Source organism: Eptatretus burgeri, chromosome 2, assembly GCF_056783735.1.
Source record: "Eptatretus burgeri isolate ZD-2024b chromosome 2, Ebu_testis_v1, whole genome shotgun sequence".
In the NCBI taxonomy this organism is placed as follows: Eukaryota; Metazoa; Chordata; class Myxini; order Myxiniformes; family Myxinidae; genus Eptatretus; species Eptatretus burgeri.
The window spans coordinates 148,144,351-148,160,238 of record NC_140962.1 but is presented as its reverse complement, the minus strand read 5'-3'; the positions used below and the strand labels follow the sequence as shown (position 1 = coordinate 148,160,238).

Here is a 15,888-nt window from a genome sequence, read left to right as displayed (position 1 = left end):
GAGCTGTTTCCCTTGGGAAAATTCAAACCTTGAGATTAATTAATAATTTGACCAATTAATTGAAACCTTGGGAAAAACAGCTTTGAAACCCTTGGGAAACAGTTGTTTTCCTTGGGAAAATTCAAACCTTGGGATTAATTAATAATTTGAACAATTAATTCAAACCTTGGGAAAAAAAACAGCGTCATGCTCAGGCACAAACTCAGATCCCCAGCGTCGATTGTGATGTCATATCAAACGAAGAAGAATTGTGACGTCAATCGTGCAAAAAAAACAAAAACATTAATTGTGACGTCATTCGTGACGTCATAGCACCGTGTCCTGTCATTGGTTGACAGACGTTATTGGTCATTATTGGTTGACAGACAATATATAGGTCGTTATTGGTTGACAGACATTGGTCATTGTATCACGTTATTCTTTTTATTCCTGCCAATTATTGTGCTATTATTATTATTATTATAATTAATTTGGGGAAAAATGGCATGATAAGGTGGATGACACTTCAGTTGCGATATATACACCTTTCCAACACTGAAAAAAGCAATAAAATGGCCGTAACTTGGGAACTGCTCGTCCGATTAATATCAAACCTTGAAAAGGAACATCCGCGGGTCCCCGGCAATATTCCTGGCAAGTTTCAATCAGATCGGACTGGTGGTCGTCGAGAAACGGTGGTCGCAGACAGACATACACACACACACACACACACACACACACACACACACACACACACACACACAGATTGCTGGAATTATATATATATATATATATATATATATATATATATATATATATATATATATATATATATATATATATATATATATATATATATATATATATAGCTCAATAGTGCCGAAACCTTTTTAATTAATGACAGTTATATTTAAGTGCACGTACATAAAAGTAAAAACAAAACAATTACCAGATATTTAAATACAAATAATCCTCTTCTGGAATCAGTTGAAGTTGGTAGTACATCTTATTCTTCTTCCTGAGCGGCACCATCTATATATTAATAGTGAAGGACCAATTTTGTGCTCCTCCTAGCGGTCGCGTCACGTTTTTCTCGGTACTGTGACCTGGACTGAAAGAAACTTCGTACCTGTAAGAGTGCATCGCACATAGTGGCAATAGTCAAACTTCAACTCTGAGGCAGAATAAACACTTTTCGTTGAGATGGGGGCGAGGAGTGAAGAGGCATGGGCAAGGTAAGCAAATTTTTGTGCGGGGGTAAGCAAATTGGAAGCGGGAGACGGGGGGGGAAATGGGGAGGGGGATGAGTGGGCGGGGGCTGGGGTGAATTAGGCGGGGTTGAGTGTGAGGGGGTGGACAAGGGGGCGGGGGCCCGGGGGAAAGTGGGGCGGGGAATCAAGAGACGGGGGGCGGGGAGTGAAGAGGCGGAGTCGGGGCGGGGGTAATTAAAATTTTGGGCGGGGGTAAGCAAATTGAAGGCAGGGGGAATGGGGCAGGGGCAGGGGATGAGTAGGCAGGGGCAAGCATGCCCTGTCCAGTCCATGTCCCTCGAGTGTGGGTGAGCTGGTGAGGGTGGTTGAATGAACGGAATCCGTCTGTGACGGGGTTTCGACTTGTCTATATATTAATACTGAAGGACCAATTTTGTGCTCCTCCTGGCGGTCGCGTCACGTTTTTCTCGGTGCTGTGACCTGGACTGAAAAAAACTTCGTACCTGTAAGAGTGCATCGCACACATTGGCAAAAGTCAAGTTTCAACTGTCAACTCTGAAGCAGAAGAAACACTTTTCGTTGAGATGGGGGCGAGGAGTGGAGGCGGGGGCAGAGGATGAAGAGATGGGGGCGAGCAGTGAAGAAGAGGCGGGGGGCAAGGTAAGCAAATTTTTGTGTGGAGGTAAGCAAATTGAAGGCGGGGGTGGGAGGCGGGGGGCGAATGTGGCAGGGGCGGGGATTAGTAGGCAGGGGAAAGCACGCCCTGTCCAGTCCATGTCCTTCTAGTGTGGGTGAGCTGGTGAGGGTGGTTGAATGAACGGAATCCGTCTGTGACGGGATTTCGGCTAGTATTTATAGATTGGGGTAAAATGTAACCCATAAACATCAATGGCACATTCACGACCATCCATTCGACGAATAAAATCAGATTCCCCATCTCAGGGAACACTTTTAGAATTCCTCATAGCCAATAATCCACAGGGCGTTTACAAAGTCCTGTTACCCCCACTGCAGAACGTGATAAATGAATACAATGAACACACAAGAGGTATAAATGTAAACAATGAATAAACGAAACTCTTATTGTCATAAAAACCAAAGTATTAACATTAACATGAAGTGTGTGTGTGTGTGTGTGTGTGTGTGTGTGTGTGTGTGTGTGTGTGTGTGTGTGTGTGTGTGTGTGTGTGTGTGTGTGTGTGTGTGTGTGTGTGTGTGTGTGTGTCTATGTGTGTGTGTTTGGGTACATACCAGGGTACATATATATATATATATATATATATATATATATATATATATACATACATCCAAAATGTACCAGGGTAGATGATATTGGGGGGGGGGGGCGATAACGGGAGTTCAATGGGGGGCGGGGGGTGGTTTGGGGGGTGTTAACGGGACTTTGTAGCCACCCTTTACTGTACATTTCTCCATGTGCGAAGTGATTTTGAGATCTCTTGGTTTCGGATCTCATGGTCACTTGAGAGTTGCGATTCCATGGGGTTTCTGCAAATCTTACGAGACTGTGAGTTGGACAGGTGACCATGATGATCCATTTTCAAATCGCTTTATAATACCCAAGCCTTTGGAGCTATGTGAAACGGTGAAAAGTAATATTAAATGACCCCGACCCCATTCCTTAGTGGGTGTGGGGAAGTGTTTTTGGCCTCCACAAAAAATAGACCGGACAACGCCAGTTGTTGGTGAAAGATGCCTCTTCCAGTGTCTCTAACTGGATGTACCTCCAACATCTGAGACCTGTGTTCCAACCTGACAGATCTCTCAATCAAAATTGCTGTTGATAAATGGGATACTGCTCTTGAACCTCCAAACCCCAGGAGTATCTTGGACAGTGACTTCCCCTCTGATCCCACCTCTTGTTTGTCTGTGTATTGTACTGTCCTACCAACAGTCACAACTTCATTTACATCTCTCTCTTTGCCAACATGAACCAACTTTTAACCACCCATCCCAACTTTCTCATCCTCATGTTTGGGGATTTCAACCGTCACCATGCCAACTGCTTTCATTTTATACCTTTTTCACCATCTATGGCACTGCATCAAATAATTTCTGTCAATAAATTGGCATTATTCAATCTGTGAGCTTTCGCTCCTGGATATCTACCAAAGACAAATCCATCCTTCTGGACTTCCTAATGACCAACATTCTGGCTTCGACTTCCTCTTCTTCCTTTGATCCAATTGGTTCAGGTCATAATGTGCTTGTCAGAGTCAACAGCATTCCGGCTGTACACTTCAGCTGACTGACAGGGACTGCAAGCTGCAATCTCACTTCAGGACTGGTCTCCTTTTTCTGCTATCTTTTATATTAACAAGGCCTGGGCATTGTTCCTCTAAAAGCTGCTTTCTCTTATGCAATGATTAATCCCGTCGCATCTTCAGATATGAAAGCCATCTTCCCACCAATGGTCCACCGAATCATTTGTTAAGGAGGTTGCCTTGAAACAACTTGTCTTCTCTTCTTGGAAGGAAAATTCGACCAAAAATAACCACAGATCATTCCACAAAGCTCGTAACAAGCGTGTATCCACTCTTCGGAGAGGTGGGAAAAACATCAGTCCAACCTCAATAGTGAACTTTCAAACATGTTTCCTTCCTCAACAACCTGGTATTGAACATCCAACTATTGTGGATGCCTCTTCGCGGTGGTTGCACCCCCAATGTAAGACGGGGCCAAATCTTCCCCACACTTCCCTGATGCCCGGATACGTTGAAACAGCATGGTCACAGTCAGAGCACCGATCAGTCCCCATGGACCGGCCCACTCTGTCTCATCTTCCACATGAGCACCTCAAACAAAAACACTCAAACACGACACATCACACTCACACATGCATCACATATCCACAACAAAAGTTTCTTTATTTTTTTTTTATTCTTTGGGAAGTGACCTTCCAAACGGCAAGAATTGCACTACACAATACACTCACACTATTCAGCCTTGACAGCTCGGACTAATTACACACAAAAACCTTCATACAGTCGAGAAATTGCCGATCGCTTAATTTGGGTGGTGTATTGCCTTGATTGCTGCCTCAATTGCTCCTCAAAAAAATACAAAAAAAACCACTCTGCTTATGCACATGAAGTAACAGCATTCCTACTGCTTATGCATATACAAAATAAATTGTACTTATATAACTTGGAAATTTTAAATTGTGAATATGAGACGTTCGAAGACATCGTATCTTGGAATTACTTGAAAACCAACATGGGAGACGCATTGATTTTCTTCCTGACCATTGTGGGTTGAGTCAAGCTCTCCAGTCAATGGGTTTGAAGGCTTCGTATCCATGCAACTTCATTCTGTTTTTACCTCTTCCACCAAAGGTGGAAGTAGGTTATGTTTTCACTCCTTTCTGTCTGTTTGTCAACTTGTTTGTCTGTTTGATTGTGTGCTGGATATCTCAAAAGTTGTTCACGGATTCAGATAAAATTTGGTGGACAGGGTGGGTGTGTTGCAAGGATGAACTGATTAGATTTTGGTGAAGATTCAGATCCGGATCGGACGACTAGAAAATTTTAAGTGATTCTTCACCATTGAGATGTAGGGCCAAAAAGACATTATTGGGCCTGACATGTTCTATTGGATCAGGCATTGCATGGTGGAGGAATGCACTCTACAGAGTACCCTTTTATGTTCAAAACGTAATTGGGCTCGATATGTTGCACTGGATCAGGTATTGAGTGGTGGAGATATGCGCTCTATTAAGTGCCCTAATTAATATATATATATATATATATATATATATATATATATATATATATATATATATAATTCCAAGATGTATGGCTTTTTGAATGTTTAAGGGACAGAATAACTCAAAGGAAACACACCGTGAGAACAATAATTAGTGGCAGACATGGTACGTCCATCATCGCGTTCCAGGAAGTATCAGGTTCTTCCGCCAATGGCTCCACTGATGAGCAGAGAAAATGTGGAACATCACCTGTTGTGAAACACAGCATTTAATCTTTCCATTCTCACACTTCTCAAAGGAGTGTACTGTAATGAACCAAACGAGGTGAGATGTTTGGTGTGAGACTTGATTTATTGTTTGGCCATGAAGGAAGATGAGAGAAAGAATTTACTTTGTAGAATTTGCTTCCAGTGTACAAAAAAAATTTCTCCACAAGAAGGAAAGTCGTGTCAGAGCAAGGTTGACTTGGAAGTGAGGTAATGAGGCAACAATGTAGCATAACCAGCAAGGGAACATATGAACAGGAAAGGAAAAAATCAGAGAAGGGGAAGAAACACTGAAATGTACAAGAAAGCATTTAAAATATCACCATTAAAGTTGTGAAAAATTATTTAAAGGAAAACGACTCGCTTTTAGCTCACCTGGAACATAGTTCAAGGTGAGGTATTTGCATGGAACAGTGTCCATCAGTAAGTATGTAAACACATGGATCTTCTTTTCCCAAACTACACACACGAATTGGATGAAACTTGACCACAACCTTCCATCATAGGTGATGTACCAAAGTTTGTTCATGCCATTAAAAAAAAAAAAACAGGGTCTATGAGGGTTTGAGCCCCCAAAAGTGGGTCCAGGTTTGAGCCCCCAAAATAGGTATTTGCTTTCTTCTCCACAACTACACTCATAATTTCGATGAAACCTGACCACAACCTTCATCATCCATGATGCTAAAACTAATCGTCCTATTTTCACCAAACGTTGCAGAACTTCTGAGGACCAAGGCCGCCTGATGCCTTGCAAATTAAGGAAAAATTGCTAATTAAGTCAGTCAATTTAATTGCCAAATGTCATTAAAATTTCGTGATCACTACTTTTGACTTCTCAAAAAATTATTCACCCAATTTAGATGCAACTTGGTCTGAGTCATTTCTGCACGGTGCTTTCACAAGTTTGTTCAAACCAGAGGCAATTTTACATACCTTGTTGGTCATCGAGGCCTCCAATGGTTCCCTCGTTCTACTAGGTGAGCGCTGTGACATTGCCGCTATTTATACCCACAATGGAACCACAAAACCTATACCTCTGATATCACAGTGCATCAAGGAATCGAACCACAAAACCTATACCTGTGATATCACACTACAATCAAGGAACCACAAAGCTCTACCTGCAACTGGAAGCAACAGAAGCAACTTCAGCACTATCAACTATGAAATAGGAAAGAGTAAAGTCAACTTCAGGCAACATAATAACTTCATTTGTACAACTCCTGGAAGAGCAGAATGGATCAGAATGGAACAGAACAAAAGGAACAGCACAAAGAGAGGGGGGACTCATATCAGGATGAGGGAATAAATAGAGGTAGACTTCGACAGGCAAGGGATTTGGACAAGAATGAGGTCAACGGATGAATAAAATGAATACAGTAGCACATTCTCATCAGGGAAAAACTTGAAACTTGTAAAAACGTGGGTTTAGAAGATCTCCTAAAAAGTTGCGGTAGTTACAAAAGATCTCAGTTGTGGACAGGGGAAAATCTGAGATAATTGCGAAAGTGACAGACTAAAAGGCTCAGCTTTATTGCAGGACATTCCAGTGGTCTTTAAGACCTTACTTTCCAAGATATTATGTTATGCTCGGTGTGAGGCAGGGGCACCAGCCGAGAGGGGAGAGTACTACTTCATCAGGCTGTGGATTAAAGTCTTGTAGGTTGGTAAAAGTTACGTCCTGCAATGAAAAGACTGTGTATGATGGAGGATGATTGTGTGATGGGAGATGGAGACTGGCTGTGGAGACCAACTTTGAAATATGGTTGCTTAAGAAATATCATCGCTGATAGTGAGGCCCAAAAGCTTATGTGACTGAACCTTTTCAAAATGATTCTTTAAAATGTAGATGGGAGGGTTCAACAGATGCTCATTTGCAAGAGATGGGGTGAGGTTGTAAGTTTTGCCACTATTGGAAGACTGATTTCAAGTGTTGGACCAGTTCGTGATTCTATCATGAAGGTCGAAAGAGAGGGTAGAGGCTGCTCTCTGCCTCAAGGACAAGGGATCTTACTGTAGAGGGTGGAGTTGTTAGCAAAAATACAAATGGGATTTTCCAGAGAGTCAGAGAGATCACTGACGAAGATCAGGAATAGGACTGGGCCAAGAAGTTTGCCTTGGGACATTCCAACCTTTACGGGGAGAGGAGATTAAAGGATTGTCAACATTGAGGCAAGGGAATCGAATTCTCGACTGTTCCCTGTGATATGCAAAGAAGTGGGATCGGGGCACCAGCACTTCCTCTTTCACTGAATTCTCCTGGCTTTCTCGTGGAAAACGTCCTTTCATGTGTTCCATTGCTAAAAATGGAAATTTTAATTTTTCTGAGACAAAAATTACTCCTTGGCTGACCGCTTCAATAATGAGGCCGAGCAGGACAAGCAAAGCTTAAGTGACAGTTTCCAGCACTTGAATGAGTTGAACACTGAAAAGCAGGGGTGAAATTGGACCATTGTTGATATTGGCAAGAAGATCTACTCATTCAAAAGGCAACGAGAATATCACTCAGTGGAGTACATACCTCCGGGACGCTGAACAGTTTAAGTTTTGTATGTCATTGTGAGGCCGGAACTGCATCCAACCTTAACCAAAATCGACTCGGCTTGTTCTCGTGTTATACTGTATATCGTTTTTGGCCCTCTCGCTCAATGGTGAAGAATCATTTTCAAAGATTTCAATACTTTCTCGTATCCGGATCTGGATTCGAATCTTCACCCAAATGTAATCAATTCGTCCTTGTCACACACCCAACCTGACTCCCCAGTTTCGTCCAATTCCGTCCATAAACTTTTGAGATATCCTGCTCCCGAACATACAAACAGACTGATAGGGGTAAAAATATAATCTCTGCTCACCTTCGGTGGTGGAGTAACAACCAAACAAAGTTGTGTTTTCCAAAACAGTTCAGTTAATGTTTCTCTAAACATTTATATGATATATTTAGAAACACCACACCAACCTGTGATACAGCAGGACCATCAGGGAACCACAAAACACCTGCACAAGTTCGACCGAGACTGGTCATGGATCAAAAGAGAAACTTCAACTTTGACTCACTTCGAGTGAAGAAGATGAAACCTTCACAGGTACCTCCTCAGGTGTTTGGAATCCTTTCCTCGATTTTGATTCAGAAAAATTACTTCAAGTTATCAATCCACAACAGCAGAACAGAACTTGGGAAAACATGAATACACAAGACAAAGACCACCGCAACTGTCTGTTCGGGTTCAGAAACCGAGATTAGTTCCTCCGATGACAAACACACAGTGGTTTTGGTATGAGATGAGAACGAGAGAAAATGTAGTTTTTCTTCTTTCTTTACCTGAGGGTGAATTTATTTATAGAACGTAATTCTGCATTATTTTACTGTATAAACCACTTTGGCAACAGAGAGGTAAAATAAAATCCGATATAAATATACATTGATGTTAATAAAATGTGTTTTAACCATACGGAGAAATATAACAAAATTTTACATTTATTGGGAAACACCTTGTCCAGGTGTAAATAGTGAATGAACTGATTTGTACGTTGGTTTGTTGGGAAGGGTTGATAATGTCCCCAAACCATCCAGTCATTAATTGGATAGGGATGTGATTGATGCCCCCTTGGCTCATTCTGAACATTGGAAAATACAAATAAATATATAAACAGGGTTTAAACCCCTGGGTGTGTCAGTGTTTGAGGAATGAGGAAACTAATGAAATGGGAAAACATGAACACAGCACACAGGACCCAGTTTGACAGAAGAGGCGTTTTCTTTTGTAAGATGTTTGTGTGTCACCTGAGACATTAACATGATCGAGTGAGTGAGTGAACTGCTATAAACATATTACATACACAAAATGTATTTTGGAATATCCCCAACCCCTCCCACTCCACGATATGATATTCTTTGTGCGGGACATGAAGGGCGTGTGTCCAACTCCATCACTGTGTCACCCGAACATGGAACACAAATACTATTTACAACACGTATGGGACTTATAGACAAACGGACTAAATAAACACAAAATGGGCAGAATTTGATTAATCAGAACACTGATATAAACATGGAGGGAGTGAATCGCCCATCTTCCACACAAGATCGAGGATAATCATCGTTGGTGGTGATGAGGTTCAGGTTTATCGAGGGTTCGAGTCTGATTCAGGCCAAATTCGGTGTCAGGTCAGGCAAGATTACATCTGTGACCTGCTACAGGTACCATGTAAACCTGTGCTAACCTGTTCCATGGTCGGGTTGTCGGCAACAAAACTGTATCCCCCACCAGGTTTTCTGGTGAGGAGGGTGTTTGGATATCGACAACCAGAAGGATTAAAAACAAAACCTGTCAAAGGGCGCAGGACCTCCTTGTGAGCCAACGACAATCTATATCCTGTGCCCAACTGTGTCTGCGGACGTCCTCCTGCAGTTGGGTTACTTTTTATTAGGAGGTTGGAGGCAGGATTTGCACTCCGGCCACCGTAAAACCCTTCATTCCGCAAAACACAAAAACGCAAAAAAATCTGAAAACCCACTTCGTGGGAGTACCTCCTGTGCAGCTTCCCTTCACAGGGCAGCTCACTGGATGATGGGATTTGGGCGAAGCTTTCGGGACCCCCAATCTTTGATGATAGGAGGGAAACCACGGGGAAACATCCCTGGGTCAGATTGCGGGAGAGTGTGTCGGAGTGGTGCTGAGGTGTCGTCCACCAGACATCGGTCTCCTTGGGTTGACCTGAGGCGGTCCCTTCGGGTGGGTGCCTGGAATGTCTTATCCTGAAGAGAGGATGATCACCTGTCTCTGTTATCATCTGAGCTCAAGCATTTGGACATTGGTATTGCAGCACTCTCTGAGGTTCGGAGACCGGATTACAGCGAGACCATGGTGGGTGGTTACACCTCCTATTGGTCTGGTCGCTCTGATGGTTACCATACTCAAGGAGTTGCTGTAGCTGTGTCCAAGAAGCTGACTCCAATGATAATTGAGGTAACACCGGTCAACGAGCGTATTATGAGGCTAAGGATTCGTCACTCCTTCGGTGTCATTTCCCTGGTCTCTGTTTATGCTCCAACTGAGGTGAGTGATCTCACCATGAAGGGTACATTCTATGGCACACTCGAGCCTCAACACTGACCACCGGCTTATTGTCACAACTCTGAAGTTGCACCTTAAATCCAGTAGAATGGTACCATCCCAGCCTAGGCTGGATGTTGGCAAGCTCAAGGATGAGAGGGTAGCTGAGGAGTTTGCGAACAAGCTGAGTGGAGATTTGAGAAGTCTGGGAGCTTTGGGGAGTCCTGAAGAGTTGTGGAGTGCCTTCAAGACCACTGTCCTTGATGTTACCGGTGGATGTTTTAGAACTCACCATAGGGCAAAGAAGAATTTTGTCTCTCAAGGAACACTGGATACCTTTGACCAGAGTCGCAGGGTCAGGCTGAATGGAAAAGCTGAGCTGTTCAGGGAGCTGAGGTGTAAAACTGTACGTGCGCTAAGGGTGGACAAGGAGGCCGATGTGCGAGGAATCTGTGGGGGGTTAGAGTGTCACCTGTGGTCAAGTGATTCTCATCCTGCTGACAGGAGAATTCGTGCATTGCGTTCATCCAAGCCCATCCCTCAGTGCACTGCAGTTAGAGCAGAGAGTGGTAGGCTCTTGACAGAGGAGTCCGAAGTGAAGTCCCGCTGGGCCGGTTACTTTGAGTGGTTGTACCGGGCTGATACACCAGCTGTCGAGTTGGACGTCAAGGGTGTTACAATCCCTGTTGCTTACACTCCAATAAACTGTGGTCTACCTTCGCTTGTGGAAACACAGGCTGTGGTGAACCAGTTGAATTGGGGTAAAGCTCCAGGGATCTGTGGCATCCATGCTGAACTGCTGAAGGCTGGTGGATATGCTGCACTCGTGTCGTTGCATGCAGTTTTGTGCTCTGCCTGGAGCACAGGCATCATCCCAACTGACTGGAAGAGGGGCCTTGTTGTCCCTCTCTGAAAAGGGAAGGGTGATCGCCAAGACTGCAGCAACTACCGGGGGATGACGCTGCTCTCAGTGCTGAGCAAGCTCTTTGCTCGGATAAGTCTTGATAGGGTTCGCCACCATCTGCTCGAGCACCAGCTTCCGGAGCAGTCAGGCTTTACACCAAAGAGGTCAACGATTGACCGTATCCTTGCTCTTTGGGTCCTCACCGAACGCAGGCAAGAGTTTCGGCAGGGGTTGCTTGCAGCCCATGTTGATCTCTGTAAAGCGTTCGATTCAGTGAATCGGGATGCCCTCTGGAGAATTCTTGGTCTTCGTGGGGTGCCATCAAAACTGATCGATCTGATGTCTGCACTCTACTCTGGCACTGAGAGTGCTGTGAGATGTGGTGGTACCATCTCTGACTTATTTCCAGTTGTTACTGGAGTTCATCAGGGGTGTGTACTGGCCCCCACACTTTTCAGCACTTGTATGAACTGGATTCTAGGGAGGATGTCAGAGAGATCAAGCTGCGGTGCATCGTTTGGGAATGTCAAGAACTCTGACCTTGATTTTGCAGATGATGCAGTCATCTTTGTGGAGACTTTAGATATCCTTTTGGGGGCCATCGAGGTGCTGAATGAGGAGTCGGAGCCGCTGGAATGATGGGTTTCCTGGGTAAAAACTAGGATCCAGGCTTTCAATGACATCTTGGATGCCGCTGTCCTGTCTGTGCTTGTTTGTGGTGAGGATGTCGTGGAGAAATTCACTTCCCTTGGCAGTGATATTCATGTCTCTGCCGGCTGTGAGTCAGAGGTCAATCGACGTCTGGGTCAGGCCTGGGGAGTCCTGGATTCACTGGATAATGGGGTGTGGCACTGTCGGTACCTGTGCGGGAGGATGAACGTCTGAGTCTTCAGGCCCTTGGTGCTTCCAGTCTTGCTCTATGGATGCGAGACTTGGACTCTGAACAAGGATCTGAGACAGAGACTTTGGTACCAGGTCTCTTCAGAGAATCCTTGGCTATTGCTGGTCGGACTTTGTGTCCAACGAGCGGTTGCTGAGAGAGACTCAAATGAGATTTGTTACCTGCATAGTCCGTCAGTGTCAGCTGCGGCTTTATGGACATGTGGCTCATTTTCCTGACGCTGATCCTGCTCACCAGATTCTCTCAGCGAGGGAATCTCATGAGTGGAGGAGGCCAATGGGCCAACAACATTCCTCGTGGTTGCAGCAGGTTGATCGGAATCTCAAGGAGATGGGGATGGGCCTGGCATCTGCCTGGGGGATGGCCAGACGGAGTCCCCTGGAGTACCGGTGGAAAGTGGATGCAGCGACGAGCTGCTCTGGCGCATGCTTCCATACCTGACCTGACCTGTGTCTTCATGTTTCTGCGATCACTACCTTTCCATGGAGACCATTCCATGCATTAACTTCTCTATGAGTAAAAGACCCCTGCCATTCTACAGTCTTACCTCTCCTCTTCTTCACTTGTAGGCTATGGCCCCTGGTCCTCTCACTGTCTATTCTGCTGCAAAGAAATTCTTCATTTATTTTATCTGTACCCCTCATTAACATTATCTTTACTTCATTATCTTCAACATCTCTTTCAGATCCCCTTATGCTCACCTCCTTTCTAATGCATGAAGTCCTTTCTTCTTCAGCTTGGAAACATGCTCTTTGACCCCGAAATGATTCTCATTCTTTCCCAAATGCAAAACCTTCCTTCCGACACCATCCTTCTAGCCATAGGTTGACATATATGGCTTTTCTCGTCTGCATAAGTATTTTCAAATGTTTGTGTGTTTGTTTGTGCGTTTATATGTTATTCTTTCATAGTCAAATCGTAGCATCTTGTGGCAGGAAATGTTGGGCATTGGTAATTCAGAATGTGGGCATGATGTTAAGCTACCACAAATTGGTCTTGATGTTCGTTTGTAGGCCAACAAAGACCACTATAAAGTGTATATTGGGATGTGGATCAGGCATCAATGTTGCCGCTAGTCCGAAGGCAAAAGATAACCAGCATGAGACTATTACCTCCATAGCTTTTCAATGTCCAACACATCCTGAAACCACCACCGGGAAAAGCTCCCCGAGCTCTCCTTCCCACCCACCCCCCCAAACCCTCCCCGGGTATCCCTTGCAAGTAAATTATATTCCATTTTCAAATCTTAGGAGAATATCAGTGAAGATTACCAGCAAGGTGTACCACAACCAACATCTTCCTCCTCTGACATGACACTATCATTTAACCTTCCTTCAATATCCCTAACCGCTGCTTCTTCGAAAGTGAACTCAACTCGATGTCTAATATCTTTCCAATAAAAATGAATAATCTACATACTCTATTGAATTGTTTCCTGACCAAAAAAAAACTGTTTCCTTGGCCTCATTACTACCTATCTTTATTGCTGCACCCTCACCACTGCCTAACCTCGCTATCCTCCCCACTGCCTGCCCTTGCTCCCCCTCCCACCACCACTGGCGGCCCTTGCTACCCCCTCAGCACTACCTGCCCTCAATACCCCACCACCACTGCCTGCCCTCTCCACTGCCTCACCAATGGCTACCCTCGCAACCCCCCCCCCCCAATACTGCCTGCCCTTGATACCCCCTAATAAGTTATTCAAAAGTTGAACAAATGGAGAGTAAGGTGTCAAATACACCTCTTGCCTGGGCATTATTTGATCTCGGGCTGGCCCTGTCTCGGATAGGATCAGGCTTAAGCCAGCAGGCCTACCTGATGCTACCTTGTACCATCTGCTTGTTTTTGTACTCTTTTGCCTTGTACCATCTGCAGCCACTCACCTGCATGTCCTTTGCAAGTGAGCCATGCCCCCTGCTTGCCATTTTGTTTGCCATCCGCTGCATTGTCACTTGTTTTGTGGGCCATATGGGCTAAAAGGAATTGTTTATGAGCCAAGAAGACTTCTTTTGGGGCCACGTGTGCCAAGAAGACTTATTTATGGACTACTTGGGCCAAAAAGACATTATGTGGGCCCACCAGTCCAATAAGTCATTTTGTGGTTCCTCCAGGGCAAAAAGACACTTAATTTTACAAATTTTTCTTGGCCCTCCAGGCCATTTCAAGCACTTCAGTGGGTTAGAGATGGGATCTTATACCAGGAAAGAGGGGCCAGGGACCTTATTAAGTTGAAAGATTTTAGAGAAATGAGAGGCCCTCCTTGTGAATCTCCCCCTTTTTTAAGCACATATTGTTAAAATTACATCCGGATATAGATGTACAAGTATGTGCATGGCAGATGAGTGAGTCACCTTATTGACACAACACGGCAACGTAAGAATGAACTCTTTTTGAAATCTTGTGCATGTAGAATCAGGTAGTGGTTGTCCTGCATGGTCAGACCCCAATGCTGCTCCCCCTTTTGAGCACAGGCTGTTATGGGAATGGTCTTTAGGGGTTAATAAAACTGTTTGGAGTGATAGTTATTTCTTAACATTTGGTGAGATAAATGACGTACTATTTGTGCAATGGGCATGTGTTGAGTACTTATTGTGAGATGTTTGATTTTCCTTTCCTACTGTGTCCTCCCCTATTCAAACCTCTGGCTGTGCGTTTTCAATGTTCTTATCTTCTGTTTACATGTCTCTTCAAAGTGCACATGAGAGCTTTGCAGCTCAGGCCATGGGCATGCATAAGTGAGGCGAATCTACATTGAGATAGCCGACCATTTCCCTCACCACAGGAGCTGATTGATGGGGGGAAAACTGCATTGATAAAGTAGGCAATTCACTTCAGCATGGGAGCTCATGTGGCACAGCATGAGGCCTGATCGTCAGTTATATCAGGTGCAGTTGTCAGTTGGCCAGGCATCTCACCCAGATAGGCAGGTTGACTGTAACAGCTGCTCTGAAAGAGAGACGTGAAAGTCTGGAGAGCGACAATTACCTCCAGAGGAGAGGCAGCTGTTTGTCGGAATGACTGTCACGCAGAAGGGTGGAGAATGCCTGAGTCTCTGAGTGTACAAAACTGAGTGTACTGGAGCTGCTTCATGTAATCCTTCTCCCATGCGATTTAATCCTTAAATAAATGTACCTGGGCTCGGGGTTGGTGTCGTTAAACAAGCTGGCTCCTTCCAGTTCAGAGCGCTCACATTTGCTCGCCGAGATTAGGAAGGTCACAAGCGCCTATCGGCTCATCAGTCAGTTGTTGACACAGTCCAAACGAGTATTGTAATGTGACAAACAGGTCCGGGAACTTGCTCGTGGTTGTGGGCCTTGCTGGTGGTTGTGGTCATTTTAACACCACCCAGAGAACTTGAACCGGTAACTGCAATGGGCTGTGGCTGTTACAATATACAAGGTAAGATACATATGTGTTATTTCCCTAGAAGGGTTAAGTATTTGGTTCACCCTGTCTATCTGTCTGTCGAAAGACATCAGTCTATGATGGAGGAACTACTTAATTGCAATGGAATGTTATGTTTTGAACACTGTAGAACATGAATCAGAATGTGAATCGGAACACAAACCTGCAGTTTAGCAGTACTTTGGCTCTGAATTTGTCCCGATCGCAGATGTATGCCCAGAGGAGTGAGATATTATTTTTACTCTGTCTGCCTGCCTGGCTGGATATTAAAAAATAATTCCAAACAGGAAACTTACTGTTTTTAGGGATGTCATAAAGGACACAAACAACAAACACAAATAACTAATTTAACATGTTAAATGACGTGATGTAAAAGAGTAAACTTTATCAACTTTGGCGGCCAAAAAAATGTAGTTGTTTTTTTTTTCTACACCTTTTAAA

At 44.3% G+C, this 15,888-nt stretch overlaps 2 protein-coding genes across 6 annotated transcripts in view; both read right to left on the bottom strand.

Moving 5' to 3' along the window:
* Positions 1-15,888, bottom strand: part of LOC147033493 (butyrophilin subfamily 1 member A1-like) — a 253,394-nt gene that overhangs the window by 29,838 nt on the left and 207,668 nt on the right. Inside the window, exons 1-2 of one of the 5 annotated variants that reach the window (XM_085855809.1) lie at positions 8,140-8,450; positions 5,051-5,163 (exon numbers count right to left, since the gene is read on the bottom strand). The exons of 1 other annotated variant lie outside the window; for it this stretch is intronic. In XM_085855809.1, the coding sequence (XP_085711935.1) occupies positions 5,051-5,092 (42 nt within the window). In that variant the 5' untranslated portion in view covers positions 5,093-5,163; positions 8,140-8,450. Of the gene's footprint in view, positions 1-5,050; positions 5,164-8,139; positions 8,451-15,888 lie in introns of those variants that run through there. 3 more of the 5 variants (XM_085855800.1, XM_085855817.1, XM_085855819.1) reach the window with 3 other exon arrangements.
* LOC147033497 (tripartite motif-containing protein 14-like) overlaps positions 1-15,888 on the bottom strand; it is a 234,279-nt gene that overhangs the window by 182,642 nt on the left and 35,749 nt on the right. The gene's annotated exons all lie outside the window — the stretch shown is intronic.